This window comes from Chlorocebus sabaeus, chromosome 24 (assembly GCF_047675955.1).
Source record: "Chlorocebus sabaeus isolate Y175 chromosome 24, mChlSab1.0.hap1, whole genome shotgun sequence".
NCBI classification, from domain to species: domain Eukaryota; kingdom Metazoa; phylum Chordata; class Mammalia; order Primates; family Cercopithecidae; genus Chlorocebus; species Chlorocebus sabaeus.
In genome coordinates, this window is record NC_132927.1 from 31821741 (window position 1) to 31838183 (window position 16443).

General features: G+C 41.5%; 1 protein-coding gene across 1 annotated transcript in view; it reads right to left on the reverse strand.

The window, feature by feature from the left end:
* ATG14 (autophagy related 14) overlaps positions 1-16443 on the reverse strand; it is a 49535-nt gene that overhangs the window by 7603 nt on the left and 25489 nt on the right. Inside the window, exons 5-9 of the mRNA XM_073011001.1 lie at positions 15617-15854; positions 11752-11981; positions 10402-10519; positions 7814-7904; positions 7644-7729 (exon numbers count right to left, since the gene is read on the reverse strand). Coding sequence (XP_072867102.1) covers positions 7644-7729; positions 7814-7904; positions 10402-10519; positions 11752-11981; positions 15617-15854 — 763 coding nt within the window. The remainder of the gene's footprint in view (positions 1-7643; positions 7730-7813; positions 7905-10401; positions 10520-11751; positions 11982-15616; positions 15855-16443) is intronic.

The window sequence follows — 16443 nt, forward strand, 5'->3', positions numbered from 1 at the left end:
TTAGATGTGACTCACAGCCTAATTGTGTGTGCAATTCTAAATGGAAAACCTGACTCAAGAGTAGGCCTACAGAAAACCTCAGACCCGCTTCAAAAATTCACCTCCAGTATGCGTGCCTTTTCCCCCCAGCCACCAGCAACACTGGATTCACTGCTCCTTCCTATTTTTGTCAAACTGATGGTTGCAAATGGAAACTTGTTTTGAATTGCATTTAAAATTTTTTATTATTTTAATTTTTTTTTTAAGAGATGGGGGTCTCACTGTGTTGCCCAGGCTGAAGTACAGTGGCTGTTCACAAAAGTGATCACAGTTCACTGTAGCCTCCAACTCCTGAGCTCAAGTGATCCTCCTGCCTTAGCCTCCCAAGTAGCTGGGACTATAGGCACATATCACTGTGCCTGGCTGCATTTTTTTTTTGTTCTTCTTGATTGAGCCTAAAGATTTTTTTCCTTTGAATACTGACTACCTTCATCTTTTGTGTGAACTGCATGTTTTAATCTTTTGTCTATTTCTCTAATAGGTTGTTGGTCTTTCCTGTACTGATTTGAAAGACTTAAGTTGTTTAGATTTTAATCTGTTGTCTGTTATAGAGGTTGCGAAACCTATCTATGACGTCTTTTAACTTTGTTTATGGCAGCTTTCACTAGATACACTCAGAGTTTTGACACAGGAAGATGTCTAACTCCTTTCCTTTATGGTTTTTGGGTTTTGTGGCTTACTTGGGAATTCTCTCACCATCCTATCATTATAAAACACTGTCCTTTGGCTTATTTTATAGATTTTTTTAAATAAGGTTTTTTATATCTGGATTTTATTTTTATATATAGAATGTGGTATGAACTCAACTTTCCCCCCATACGAATACCCAACTGGCCCAACAATATTGAAACATTATCTGATTCAGCACCTCCTCTTATCATAAGATTATATTTCCACATATACAAGAGTCTGTTTCGGGACTATTCTCTTCCTCTAATCACTCCACCTATATGAATGCTAACAGCATTGTTTTAATTACCTTTACGCTACGTTTTAAATGGACCAACTCCATCCCTCATTACTGTTTTCAAAACTTCCTTGCAGACTATACTTCTAGTTGAACTTTAGAATCAGCTTGTCAAAGCTCCATGAAATACGATCAGTCTTCCTTTTGAGAAGTAGCCCTTTTGCAACACTGAGCCTTCTCATCCTGGAAAATCATAAGGGTTTTCCCTGCCTATGGCTTTCTTTCAGCTCCACTCCTCATATAGTGTGTAGCAGCCATTCAAAAAATACATGTGGAATAAAAATAAGCTTCATAATTTTTATAATCATTTTACATATATTTTATTAAGATCACTGTTATAGAATTTACAGTTTTTGCTGCTATAATAAAAGGAATACTTTTTCCATTAAATTTCCAAACTGGTTGCTGTTGGCACACAAGAAAGCAACTTTTTGTATGTTTATCTTTTTCTTTTTGAAGAGATAGGGTTTCATTCTGTCATCCAGGTTGGAGTGCAGTGGTACAAGCCTGGAACTCCTCAACTCAGGTGATCCTCCCACCTCAGCCTCCAGAGTAGCTGGGACTACAGGCATGCATTACTGTGCCTGGCTAAATTTTTTTTTTTTTTACTTTTTGTAGAGATGGAGTCTCACTATGTTGCCCAGGCTGGTCTTGAACTTCTGGGCTCAAGTGATCCTCCCACTTCAGCCTCCCAGGTAGCTGGGATTATAGGCGTGAGCCACCACGCCTGGTTTGAACTGTCACTTCAAATAGTTTCTTAGTTCTCTTGGGAATCCAGTTCAATAATTATACCATCTACAATAATCCCAACTTAGTTTCTTTCTTTCCAATATAAATACACCTCACTTCTTTTTAAAAATGTTTTACCTTGGCAAGGCTTCCAGAGCTGTTAACACAGCACTGACAGTAGGCATCCTTGATTTTTTTCCTATGTAATCTATTACATAAATTACATCAATATCTATGTAAGTAACGTGTCATTAAGTATAACTTTCCTTGTAGGTTTGTGATAGATATCCACTAGTAATAATCTACTTTTAACTTGCTAGTAATTTTTCCCCCTAATTATTAATGGGAACTGCATTTTATTTAATTCTCTTCAGCATCTATCAGCTCGATCTTATGGTTTTTCTTCTTTAATCTGTCAATGTGATGAAATAATAAACACTGGTGAACTGCATGAGTATCTGTGACTGTGGAGGCAGCCAGGTGTGCGCTGAGACTCCGGCTCCACCACCTGCACTGGCTCTGTGACCATGGCCATGAGTTACTTGACCATACCAAGCTTCAGTTTCTCCTGTCTATAAAGTAGGAATAATATCCAAGGCAAGTAAAGAGGTTGGCCCTGTGTCAATAAAGAGTGGACCAATAAATATTAGCTCTTATTAATAAGGATAAATTTCCTAATTTGAGCCCGTTACAGGTAAGGTACAGAGAGGATGGTGAGTAAACTCACAGAAACAAACCATCAAAACTGGGATGGATTTCTAATGTTCACATTTCCATGGCTCATGAACCAATGAGGGATCAGGGGTGAGAGGTGTGAACTCCCTGTAAAATGGCACAACACTGTAAGTATATGTGCAGTTTCCTGGCGAGTTCACAGCTTTTTACAAAGGAGTCTATGTCCCAGAAATGTTAACTGTATGAGGTGGGGAGGGGAAGGAAGCATAAGACAATGGTTAAAGGCAGATTATCACCGAAAGTTAACTGCTGCGTGGGGGAAGCCAGGCACACGTGTCAGAGGACAAGGCCTCACCTAATGCCTTGGGTTTCAGTAGATGGATGATGCAGAAGGGAATCCCAAAAGAACTTTCCCACCATTTGTCTTGAGTTCTCTTTCAAAAGTGTAAATATATAACCATATCACATCTCTGCAGAAATGTACGGAGAGACTGCTAAGAGCAAGGAAAAAAGGGCAAACGCCCAGCACGAAGGCGCCTGGATGGAACGAAAGCTAAGCCTCATATGGTTCGTGCTTTTGTGGGCTGAGAGAATAAAAAGATGTCACAGACCAGCCCTGGCTGGTATTTTTTGTTTAACTGTTTTTAAGCTAATTGATTTCAAACCAGTTCATCCCCTACACCTCTAGTACCATTTATCTCCAACAAATGGTGATCAGATTGACTCAGTGATAAGAAGAAAACTGTGCGGCTGGGCACAGTGGCTCAAGCCTGTAATCCCAGCACTCTGGGAGGCCGAAGCGGGTGGATCATCCAAGGTCAGGAGTTTGAGACCAGCCTGGCCAACATGGTGAAACCCTGTCTCTACTAAAAACACAAAAATTAATCAGGCATGGTGGTGCACACTTGTAATCCCAGCTACTCGGGAGGCTGAGGCAGAAGAATTGCTTGAACCTGGGAGGTGGAGGTTGCAGTGAGCTGAGACTGCACCACTGCACTCTAGCCTGGGTGACAGGATGAAACCCCGTCTCAAAAAAAAACTGTGAATTGTTACGATGGACAAGGAGTGAGCAGGAGCAAAAGAAAATGTGCAGGAACCCAATACAGGAGCACCCAGATTCATAAAGCAAGTCCTTAGAGACTTACAAAGAGACTTAGACTCCCATACAATAATCATGGGAGACTTCAACACTCCACTGTCAACATTAGACAGATCAACGAGACAGAAAGTTAACAAGGATATCCAGGAATTGAACTCATCTCTGCAGCAAGCAGACCTAATAGACATCTATAGAACTCTCCACCCCAAATCAACAGAATATACATTCTTCTCAGCACCACATCGTACTTACTCCAAAATTGACCACGTAATTGGAAGTAAAGCACTCCTCAGCAAATGTACAAGAACAGAAATTATAAGAAACTGTCTCTCAGACCACAGTGCAATCAAATTAGAACTCAGGACTAAGAAACTCAATCAAAACCGCTCAACTACATGGAAACTGAACAACCTGCTCCTGAATGACTACTGGGTACATAACGAAATGAAGGCAGAAATAAAGATGTTCTTTGAAACCAATGAGAACAAAGATACAACATACCAGAATCTCTGGGACACATTTAAAGCAGTGTGTAGAGGGAAATTTATAGCACTAAATGCCCACAAGAGAAAGCAGGAAAGATCTAAAATTGACACTCTAACATCGCAATTAAAAGAACTAGAGAAGCAAGAGCAAACACATTCGAAAGCTAGCAGAAGGCAAGAAATAACTAAGATCAGAGCAGAACTGAAGGAGATAGAGACACAAAAAACCCTCCAAAAAATCAATGAATCCAGGAGTTGGTTTTTTGAAAAGATCAACAAAATTGACAGACCACTAGCAAGACTAATAAAGAAGAAAAGAGAGAAGAATCAAATCGACGCAATTAAAAATGATAAAGGGGATATCACCACCGACCCCACAGAAATACAAACTACCATCAGAGAATACTATAAACACCTCTACGCAAATAAACTGGAAAATCTAGAAGAAATGGATAATTTCCTGGACACTTACACTCTTCCAAGACTAAACCAGGAAGAAGTTGAATCCCTGAATAGACCAATAGTAGGCTCTGAAATTGAGGCAATAATTAATAGCCTACCAACCAAAAAAAGTCCAGGACCAGATGGATTCACAGCTGAATTCTACCAGAGGTACAAGGAGGAGCTGGTACCATTCCTTCTGAAACTATTCCAATCAATAGAAAAAGAGGGAATCCTCCCTAACTCATTTTATGAGGCCAACATCATCCTGATACCAAAGCCTGGCAGAGACACAACAAAAAAAGAGAATTTTAGACCAATATCCCTGATGAACATCGATGCAAAAATCCTCAATAAAATACTGGCAAACCGGATTCAGCAGCACATCAAAAAGCTTATCCACCATGATCAAGTGGGCTTCATCCCTGGGATGCAAGGCTGGTTCAACATTCGCAAATCAATAAACATAATCCAGCATATAAACAGAACCAAAGACAAGAACCACATCATTATCTCAATAGATGCAGAAAAGGCTTTTGACAAAATTCAACAGCCCTTCATGCTAAAAACGCTCAATAAATTCGGTATTGATGGAACGTACCTCAAAATCATAAGAGCTATTTATGACAAACCCACAGCCAATATCACACTGAATGGGCAAAAACTGGAAAAATTCCCTTTGAAAACTGGCACAAGACAGGGATGCCCTCTCTCACCACTCCTATTCAACATAGTGTTGGAAGTTCTGGCTAGGGCAATCAGGCAAGAGAAAGAAATCAAGGGGATTCAGTTAGGAAAAGAAGAAGTCAAATTGTCCCTGTTTGCAGACGACATGATTGTATATTTAGAAAACCCCATTGTCTCAGCCCAAAATCTCCTTAAGCTGATCAGCAACTTCAGCAAAGTCTCAGGATACAAAATTAATGTGCAAAAATCACAAGCATTCTTATACACCAGTGACAGTCAAACAGAGAGCCAAATCAGGAATGAACTTCCATTCACAATTGCTTCAAAGAGAATAAAATACCTAGGAATCCAACTTACAAGGGATGTAAAGGACCTCTTCAAGGAGAACTACAAACCACTGCTCAGTGAAATCAAAGAGGACACAAACAAATGGAAGAACATACCATGCTCATGGATAGGAAGAATCAATATCGTGAAAATGGCCATACTGCCCAAGGTAATTTATAGATTCAATGCCATCCCCATCAAGCTACCAATGAGCTTCTTCACAGAATTGGAAAAAACTGCTTTAAAGTTCATATGGAACCAAAAAAGAGCCCGCATCTCCAAGACAATCCTAAGTCAAAAGAACAAAGCTGGAGGCATCACGCTACCTGACTTCAAACTATACTACAAGGCTACAGTAACCAAAACAGCATGGTACTGGTACCAAAACAGAGATATAGACCAATGGAACAGAACAGAGTCCTCAGAAATAACACCACACATCTACAGCCATCTGATCTTTGACAAACCTGAGAGAAACAAGAAATGGGGAAAGGATTCCCTATTTAATAAATGGTGCTGGGAAAACTGGCTAGCCATAAGTAGAAAGCTGAAACTGGATCCTTTCCTTACTCCTTATACGAAAATTAATTCAAGATGGATTAGAGACTTAAATGTTAGACCTAATACCATAAAAATCCTAGAGGAAAACCTAGGTAGTACCATTCAGGACATAGGCATGGGCAAAGACTTCATGTCTAAAACACCAAAAGCAATGGCAACAAAAGCCAAAATTGACAAATGGGATCTCATCAAACTAAAGAGCTTCTGCACAGCAAAAGAAACTACCATCAGAGTGAGCAGGCAACCTACAGAATGGGAGAAAATTTTTGCAATCTACTCATCTGACAAAGGGCTAATATCCAGAACCTACAAAGAACTCAAACAAATTTACAAGAAAAAAACAAACAACCCCATCCAAAAGTGGGCAAAGGATATGAACAGACATTTCTCAAAAGAAGACATTCATACAGCCAACAGACACATGAAAAAATGCTCATCATCACTGGCCATCAGAGAAATGCAAATCAAAACCACAATGAGATACCATCTCACACCAGTTAGAATGGCGATCATTCAAAAGTCAGGAAACAACAGGTGCTGGAGAGGATGTGGAGAAATAGGAACACTTTTACACTGTTGGTGGGATTGTAAACTAGTTCAACCATTATGGAAAACAGTATGGCGATTCCTCAAGGATCTAGAACTAGACGTACCATATGACCCAGCCATCCCATTACTGGGTATATACCCAAAGGATTATAAATTATGCTGCTATAAGGACACATGCACACGTATGTTTATTGCAGCACTATTCACAATAGCAAAGACTTGGAATCAACCCAAATGTCCATCAGTGACAGATTGGATTAAGAAAATGTGGCACATATACACCATGGAATACTATGCAGCCATAAAAAAGGATGAGTTTGTGTCCTTTGTAGGGACATGGATGCAGCTGGAAACCATCATTCTTAGCAAACTATCACAAGAACAGAAAACCAAACACCGCATGTTCTCACTCGTAGGTGGGAACTGAACAATGAGATCACTTGGACTCGGGAAGGGGAACATCACACACCGGGGCCTATCATGGGGAGGGGGGAGGGGGGAGGGATTGCATTGGGAGTTATACCTGATGTAAATGACGAGTTGATGGGTGCAGCACACCAACATGGCACAAGTATACATATGTAGCAAACCTGCACGTTGTGCACATGTACCCTACAACTTGAAGTTTAATAATAATAAATAAATTTAAAAAAAAAAAAAAAAAAAAAAGAAAATGTGCAGGAAACAGGGCAGACACTAGGTAGGGCTAGAGAGTTCCCAGCTTTTTTATAAAGGGGTCTATGTCCAGGAAGGGCTGGAGAAGGAATAGATGCAGATCCAAAGACATGGCCTTTGGATTTCAGGGAGAGCACAAAAAGGCACCACTCCAGGAACACGTGGGTTCTTCGACTGTGCTTTAGTATTAAAAATGATTGATATTAATTTTTTCTAAGACATGTTTACAGAAAAAAACTCATAAAAGTTCAAATATAATTACCCTTGTTTCTTTCTGTATGGGACTCCGCAATTTTTGTCCGGTTTGAGGAGTTTGGGATTAGGGAACACGACTCTACTATGCCAATATATCACTCCTCTAACAGGAGTCACAAAAACACTTAGAGAAAAGCAACAAATACCTTCTTACCTGCCTAGGTGTTCAGAGCTCGGGCTGACCAGGTACATTAGATTCCTGAGGGTATGCAGTGGTTGTAACTGATCTAAATTTACATGCTAAAAAAAAAACAATTAAAGAATTGATTAATATTTTCAATTATTTAACAAAGTAAAAATTAGTTCACAACCTATTTTTCATACCTGAGAAAAACAAAGGTAAAGAATATTTGCATTCAGTTTCTTCACTGCTCGAGTAAATTTCTGCTTGCTTAGATTTTCGCCACAAAATTCACTGTAAAACAAATATACAATTTATAAAGTTGTATTTTTTTGAGAAAATTGTATGTTAAGATTTTCATTTACAGTACAATTAGGTATAGCACATACTCTGTGCCCTTTGACTCCTTAGTAAATTGCACTTAAGGACTTTCTAAGAAAACACCATTCCCCTCAGAGAACAATTACACTGCACCTATACACATTACGAAGGCACATACCCTTTGACCAAGCAATTCCACTTCAGGACATTTATTCTACACAAATATCTGCACACTAATGAAATGAAAAATGTACAAGATTATTTCTTGAAGCATCAACAGCAGACTGGTAAGATCTTGACACCTGTACAGAAAGGTAAACTATACAACTGTCATCTGCTTTATGCAGAATGGCAGTCAGAGGCTTACAACAGCCCTATGAGGCCCGCAAGATTTGCACCCCATCTTCTTCTCTGCCCTCGTTATTCTATCCAGGACTTTGCAGCTGCCATTCTTTTTGCCCACAGCCTCTTTCCTTAGGGGTCCACACAGCCTGCTTACTCCCTCCCTCCCTCAGTTCCCCTATGACCACACACCTGCCCACTCAAACACAGCAAGCCCCTCTCTCACCACATTCTCTTTCTCTTACCTTTTTTGTTTTTTAGGCAGGGTCTCACTCTGTCACCCAGGCTGGGGTGCACTGGCATGATCACAGCTCACTACAGCCTGTAGCCTCAATCTCCTGGGCTCAAGCGATCCTCCCACCTCAGCCTCCCGAGTAGCTGGGACTATAGGTGTGTGTCACCACACCCAGCTAATTTTTTTTTATTTTTAGTAGCAACAAGGTCTCACTATGTTTCCCAGGCTGGTCTCGAACTCCTGAGCTTAAGTGATCCTCCTGCCTCAGCTTCCCAAAGTGCTGGGATTACAGGCAGGCATGAGCCACCATACCTGGCCCTCTCATCCTGTTTTAATGTTCTCTACAGCACTTACTGCCATGTGACGTGCTATTGATTTGTTTACTATTTATGCTGGGCCCTCCATGAAAATGTGAGCTCCAAGAGGGCAGGGATTATTTTTTTGTCACCAACGTATCCTCCAGTGCTGGCACACAGTAGGTACTTCATAAATGTTTGTTACATAACTAAAAATGTTTACAGCAAAGTGTATAACACCATAGTATAGCATACTACCATCTGTGTTTATTTAAAGGGGGAAGATGATGGCTGGGTGCAGTGGCTCATGCCTGTAATCCCAGCACTGTGGGAGGCAGGGGAGGGGGGATCACTTGAGCCCAGGAGTTCAAGACCAGCCTGGGTAACATAGGGAGACCCTGTCTCATACAAAAAAAATACAAAACAAATTAGCCAGGTGTGGTAGCGTGCACTGTAGTCCCAGCTACTCGGGAGGCTGAGGTGCGAGGATCGCTTGGGCCTGGGGCGGGATGGAAGTTGCAGTGAGCTGAGATGGCGCCACTGCACTCCAGCCTGGGCGACAGAATGAGAATCCCTGTCTCAAGAAAAAAGAAGAAAGCAAACTTTTAGTTTTTAAAAAAAATTAAAAAGAATTTTTTTTAAGTGGGAGAAGACAGTAATAATATGTTTATACATGCTTGAAATGCAATGATAGCTGGAGGGTAGTAGGAAGGTTGTAGTGCAAACTGGGTAGACTGTGTATCTTTAAATTTTTTGAATTTTCTTTATTTACTTTTGAGACGGAGTCTCACTCTGACACTCAGGCTGGAGTGCAGTGGTGTGATCTCGGCTCATTGCAACCTCCAGCTCGCGGGTTCAAGTGATTCTCCTGCCTCAGCCTCCAAATAGCTGGGATTACAGGCACAGGCCACCACGCCCAGCTAGTTTTTGTATAAATGTTTTGAATTTTAAACCATGGGAGTTTTTCATTAAGAAAAAAACAACAACAACAAACAAAAAGAATTCAGGGCAGGGCACAGTGGCTCACCTGTAATCCCAGCACTTTGGGAGACCAAGGCAGGCGGATCACTTGAGGTCAGGAGTTCAAGAGCAGCCTGGCCAACATGGCAAAACACCCCTCACTCCTAAAAATACAAACATTAGCCAGGCGTGGTGGTGGGTGCCTGTAACCCAGCTACGCAACAGGCTGAGGTGGGAGGATTGCCTGAAATTGTGAGGGGGAGGTTGCAGTGAGCAGAGATTGTGCCACTGCACTCTGGCCTGGGCAACAGAGCAAGACTGTCTCAAAACAACAACAAAAACCAAAGAATTCAACAGCTACAATTTAACACATGAGGATCTGCAGCAAACCCTCTGAACATCCTGGTACTCCCCTTTATATTCTCTGTGATCTTCTCGAAGGCTTCATGTACAATTGTAAGATAATGAAACTAATCTGCACATAAGGCTTTTGAAATTAATCTCAATATTTCAATCTGACCTTCTTTGTCTTGATAATACTTACATTCTTATTTTTGGTTTACTGGAATAAATATGGACAAGATAGAAACCCGAAAGAGCCATGATAAAGATGACATTACCACCTTCAATTACTTGCCTGTTGCACAGCTTTTTGGGAAGATTTACATCAAGTATATGAGACAAAATGTTGACCAGCTGAGTTGCATAGCACAGCGCAGCACTGATGGTGTAGGCAGGGTTACTCTGCTCCATGTCTGCAGTAGGAAAACAACCACCATGTACAAAACCTTAATTCCAGCAAAACTACTAATGAGCCAAGAGTTTATCATTTATGATTTTATCACGATAGCACTGTTACGTTTTAGTGCTTACTCAATAGACGCTCCATGACCAGACATAAATAGTCCCTTATTTGTATTTTTTTTTTTTGCTGAGAGCAATGTAACAGGGCAAATGGGCCTAAATAGACCCAGCAAAAATGAAATTAAAGTCTGACCTGCGTGAACCTGATAATGTAATATCAAAACAATAAAGGCTCAACTTGAATGTCACCTCCCCAGAAAGGCCTCTCCTGACAACCCTACGGAAGAGTCATCCCTTCCTCTGTACCCCACCCCACCCAAGGATGCTCCCCTAGTTCCTTCCACGGCACCCACTCAATGGACAGCACCTTGATCATTTACTTGCTTCCTACCTTTCTCCCCTGAGAAGGGCAAAGGGCCACATCTGTCTCGGTCACCTTTTTATCTCCAGTACCCGGCAATGTGCATAACACAAAGCATGAGCTCACTAAATATTTACTGAGTGACTAAATGAACAATCTTTCTCCACCAAAGAGAAACTGCAGGGGTCTTAAAGGGTTTTTCCATCGGGACCTTTCAATCTCCATTTAGGACTACTAAAACACATTACAAAGTTATACTCTAAAAATACGGGTCTCAACAGGTGAAATATACTTCTTTAAATAATGGCTTCTTACATAAACAAGGCAATATTAACCCCCAAAAGATGAGACATCTAAAAAATGTTTTCAGTCCATCAAGTGATGAATAAACAACATGTGGCTTATCCACACAATGGAATATTATTCAACCATGAAAAGGAATGAAACACTATACATATCATGTGGATGAACCTTGAAAACATTATGCTAAGTGAAAGAAGTCCGACACAAAAAGCTATATATTCTGTGATTCCATTTATATAAGTTGCCCAGAACAGGCAAATCTATAGACACAGAAAGCGATGTGTGGTTGCCAGGAGCTGAGGGGAAGGGAGAGTGGGGGAATGTGACACGTTCATGTCATGGGGTTTCTGTCTGGGATAATCAAAATGTTTTGAAACAACACAGAGGTGATGGGAGCACAGTGCTGTGAATGTACTAAATGCCCCTGAATTGTTCACTTGAAAGTTATTCATTTTGTTATGTCAATTTTACCTATAACTATCTCTATATATACATTTCAAAGGATATGCTGCTTCTCACCAGGCCCCTGGGTTGTTTTCTTCTCCTCCACCCAGCTGTAGTAGGCAGAGTAGTCCCCATTGTTAGGGAGGCTAATCCAAGGCCCTGTAATGCTGATGCTGGTGTCTCCGTTGTGGTCGTCACAGACCCATCGTCCTGAGAGGTAAGTTGTCCTACGGGCTTCGGCGAGCTTGCTCACAGTGCTGGAGGTCATGGCACTGTCACTCTCTGAAGACACATCTGCGGGGTCTCTACAAGTAGGAAGACACATATGGATTTCAAGAGAGAGGGTTTTAAGGGCATGCAACAGACCTGCCAGACATGCTAGAACATCGAAAAGCTGCCTATGGACATGGGAATTTTACATTACATTTTTATTTTTTATGTTTAGAGATGGGTGTCACTCTGTTACCCAACAGCGAGTGCAGTGACAGAGGCAATCATAGCTCACTGAAGCCTTGACTCCTGGACTCCAGAGATCCTCCTGCCTCAGCCTCCTAAGGAGCTGAGACTACAGGTACCTACCACATCTGGCTAACTTAAAAAATTTTTTTTTGTAGAGATGGGGTCTCACTTTGTTGCCCAGGCTGGTCGTGAACTCCTGGCCTCAAGCAATCCTCTGAAAGTGCTGAGATTATAATCATGAGCTACCGTGACCAGCCAAAGTGCAAATATTTCAGTTGTGAGCCACCATGCCCGGCCAGGAATTTAACTGGAATATATGTAGAAAAGAGCTTGCCATCAGAGAGGAAGATCAAACCAGCTGTATGTGAGGAAGACGGAACCATGAGGTAGGGCTGAACATATTAGGTTCTCAAACTACTTGGTCTCAACACCTCTCTACATGCTTAAAACACTTTGGAATCCCAAAGAACTTTTGTTTATATGGGTTAGATTACTGATACTTACTGAAGTAGAAATACTGAGAAAAACATAAATAATTCATTCAAAAATACCAATAAACCTATTATACATTTTTATGAAAATAATCTTTTTCAAAACAAAAAATTAGTAAAGAGTGAAACTGTTCTACATTTTTAAAACTCCCTTTAATACTCAAGTCTTTCTGTTGTTCTTTCACGTAAAAATAGCATCCCACAAAAACAGCAGCTAGTTCAGCGTGCAGCTCAGTCTCTCAAGTGCTTTTCCTCGAGCCAGCAATGGCACTTCAGTGTGCAGCACAAGGGCCTTACGCATGCTTCCCACGCCACAGCCAACCCCGTATTCACAGGTTCCATGTCTCGAACTAACCGAGGACCGAAAATATTCGGGGGGAAAAAAAGAAACAATAGGGCTAGGTGTGGTGAGACTCACACCTGTAATCCCAGCACTTTGGGAGGCTGAGGTGGGCAGATCACTTGAGGTCAGGAATTCGAGACCAGCCTGGCCAACAGAGTGAAACGCCATTGCTACTAAAAATACAAAAATTAGCTAGGTGTGGTGGTGGGCGCCTGTAATCCCAGCTATTCGGGAGGCTAAGGCGGGAGAATTGCTTGAACCTGGGAGGCAGAGGTTGCAGTGAGCCAAGATCACGCCACTACACTCCAGCCTGGGTGACAGAGCGAGACTCCATCTCAAAAAAAAAAAAAAACAAAAAACAAAAACGAACAACAAAAAATAACAACAAGCCGCTATGATGGCTCATGCCTGTAATTCCAGCACTTTCAAAGGTCAAGGCAGGTGGACTGCCTGAGCCCAGGAATTCAAGGTTATAATGAGCTATGATCATACTACTGTGCTCCAGCCTGGGCAACAGAATGAGACTCCCTCTCAAAACTCCCTCTCAAATAAAAAAGCAAAAAAAACAAACCCACCATAAGAAGTCACAGCAGGTACAAACGCACTGAGGGGGAAGAACACAGTGTGCCTGGGGAACAGAGATGTTCAGTGTGGCTGGTGTGTGGGATGCACAAGGGAAGTGCCAGGAGACGGTACTGGGAAAGCAGGTAGGAAGCAGGCAGACTGGGAAGGGCCTTATGTGCTGCACCAAATTTAGAGTGTGTCCTCTCGGCCAGGGGTTCTTCATATCTTTCCTTCTGCCACAACATACGTGTAAAATAACTGCTACCGCCTGTCACAGATAAGACTGTGGCCAGTTATGAGCTGTACTGCTATGTCTCCCTTCTCCCACAAGAAGTTGAGAGAAATGAAAACAAGAAACCTTATTAGAAGGATAACTTTAAAACCACCAATTTCTTTTAAAAAAAATTAATGGCATATAATAATATACACTAAATAAAATATTAAAACAGCACAGAAATAGTTTTTTTTTCATGTTTTCTCTTCGTGTGTGTATTTTCTTTTTGAAAAAATGTCAGCCTTACAGAAAAGTTGCAAGAATTTTAAAGTTTCCCTGTATACACTTTGCTCAACTTCCCCAAAGTATCAATTCAGGAAAATATTATACAATAATCACAACCAGATAATTAGCACTGCTACAACACTATTAACTAATTTATAGACCTTATTCAATTATCTCCAACTGTCCTGCTAATATCTCTTTTGGGGTTCAGGATCCAACATCACACATTGCACTCAGCTGTTAGTCTCCTAAAAACTTTCTATTCTGCTCTATTTTGAATCTGCCTTTTTATTTTTCTATTTGCCAACTCTTACTAATGACAAAATACTTAAGACTCAGAGAGCCGCTTTTCAAGCTGGAAGCAGCCGTCAGTCTTTTTGGTTTTTAGGAAGCCAACTCTGGTAACAGACTAAAGGACGGACTGGAGAGAATAGTTATGAAACTAGCAACAGTCCAGTGAGTGTCAGTTTCCAGGAAAAGGTGCTGGAGAGTGAGAACAGTCAGAAGAGACAGGAAAATCCTCAATAGAGCAGTCTGGTGGCTTGTGGTTGAATAAAACGGAAGCCTTCGGTGGTAGTTTCCAAATCTGCTGACCAGCAGCAGCATCAGGGAAGTTTCAAGATACAGAAGTATTACAAGATGGACTGGGAGGTTGGAGGGGTGCCCTCTGGAACCTCTATTTCTCAGATGAAGAGCCAGATGGGGGAATCACTGTCCTGTCCATCCCACCAGAGGTTATCCATGCACTACCGCCTAAGACTAAAGTCACAGTATTCAGTGCTCGATAACAGTTAACACAATAAGTAGCAGTCACCAGGAAAAGTCTAAGTCAACATGTAGTGCCTACCATATCAGAGACCCCAAGCTCCAGATGTTTTCTTATATATTTGGTCATGATTTCTCTGTGAAAAAGGCATTTTTAAATCTCCATTTATTAGACAAGGTAATCAAGATTTTGAGGTCCAAGAACATGCCCCACAACACACAACGAATAAATGGCCCAATATCGCCCATCAGATGGTTCTTTCTTTGTTTATTTGAGACAGAGTCTTGCTCTGTCACCCAGGCTGGAGTGCAGTGGCACAATCTTAGCTCACTGCGACCTCGGCCTCCGGGTTCAAGCGATTCTCCTGCCTCAGCCTCCCAACTGGCTGGGACTATAGGCATGCGCCACCACGCCTGGCTAATTTTTGTATTTTTAGTAGAGACAGGGTTTTGCCATGTTGGCCAGGTTGGTCTCAAACTTCTGACTTCAGGTGATCCGTCTGCCTTGGCCTCCCAAAGTGCTGGGATTACAGGCATGAGCCACCACTACCAGCCATCAGATGGTTCTTAATCAAGAGTGAGTCAGCACCCCATCTAGAAGCTCCAGGAGAGTACACAAGCCTGGGCCCCACCCCTCGCCTGGCTGCCTCCCCAGCTCTGTGCAGTGCGTACTGTTTGTTGAAGCAGATAAGACTTATGTTCCATCACCAGGAAAACCAATGACCCTAGAATAAGGCCCAATAAATGAGGTAATGACATACTTTAAAAAGTATTTGGAACTTGATCTATTCCTGGAGTCAAAAGACTTGCTTAATGTACCTCACACCAGTCTTTACTTCCTCGATTGGAAAAATGACAGAGGTGAGCTCTAATATATGGGATCGTCGAAGATTTGCCAGACGCTCATAATGACTTCTTAAGTCAATGGTCTTTTTTTCTACCAGGTCACCAAGTTTGCGATTATGCCTCTGAATCTTCTCCTTTTTCTCTTGGTGCCGTTGTGCTCGACTGTAAAGCTTCTGATTCTTTTCCTTGGTTTTGAGAAGGCCTTCAGAATCTAAAATAAATAAATCACACCCAACAATTATCTTTGCAAACAGTTCCTGTGTACTGCAGAGCTCCGCCCTGCAAACACACGTGTTTTCCCTTGCAATCTAAACTGAAAGAAAAACCTCAATAAAATCAACTAATGTTCACTAAGTGGAAATTCTGAGAGTTTAGTTCAAGTAGATATTACACATAAAGCAAAGAGAACCATGATTAAAATGACTCTGGATCTCTATTTGTAATCACCATTAGTAAAAGGAGTCACTCAACGACTATCGAGTTTAAGTTTAGCACAGGAAGGACCTAATTTTCCTACAGTGCGCACCAAAGAATAGTCATGTTGGGCAGAAAAGATATCTAATTCAAGTTTGAAAAACTGACTGGCTATCTGATTTCCTTACAAACTTCTTAGGTGTGCCCTGGGCTATAATCAGAGAACCCAGGTATAATCTCACAGCAGGTGGTCATCCAGTAGAGGAGAAGGGCAACAGAAACAGCCCAAGAGCTCTGCAAAGTCACAGTGGAGTGTGGCAGCCACCAGCAGGGTGGGTGGGAACATATCTGGTGAGGTATCCAGAACACATATGCCCGCATTTTAA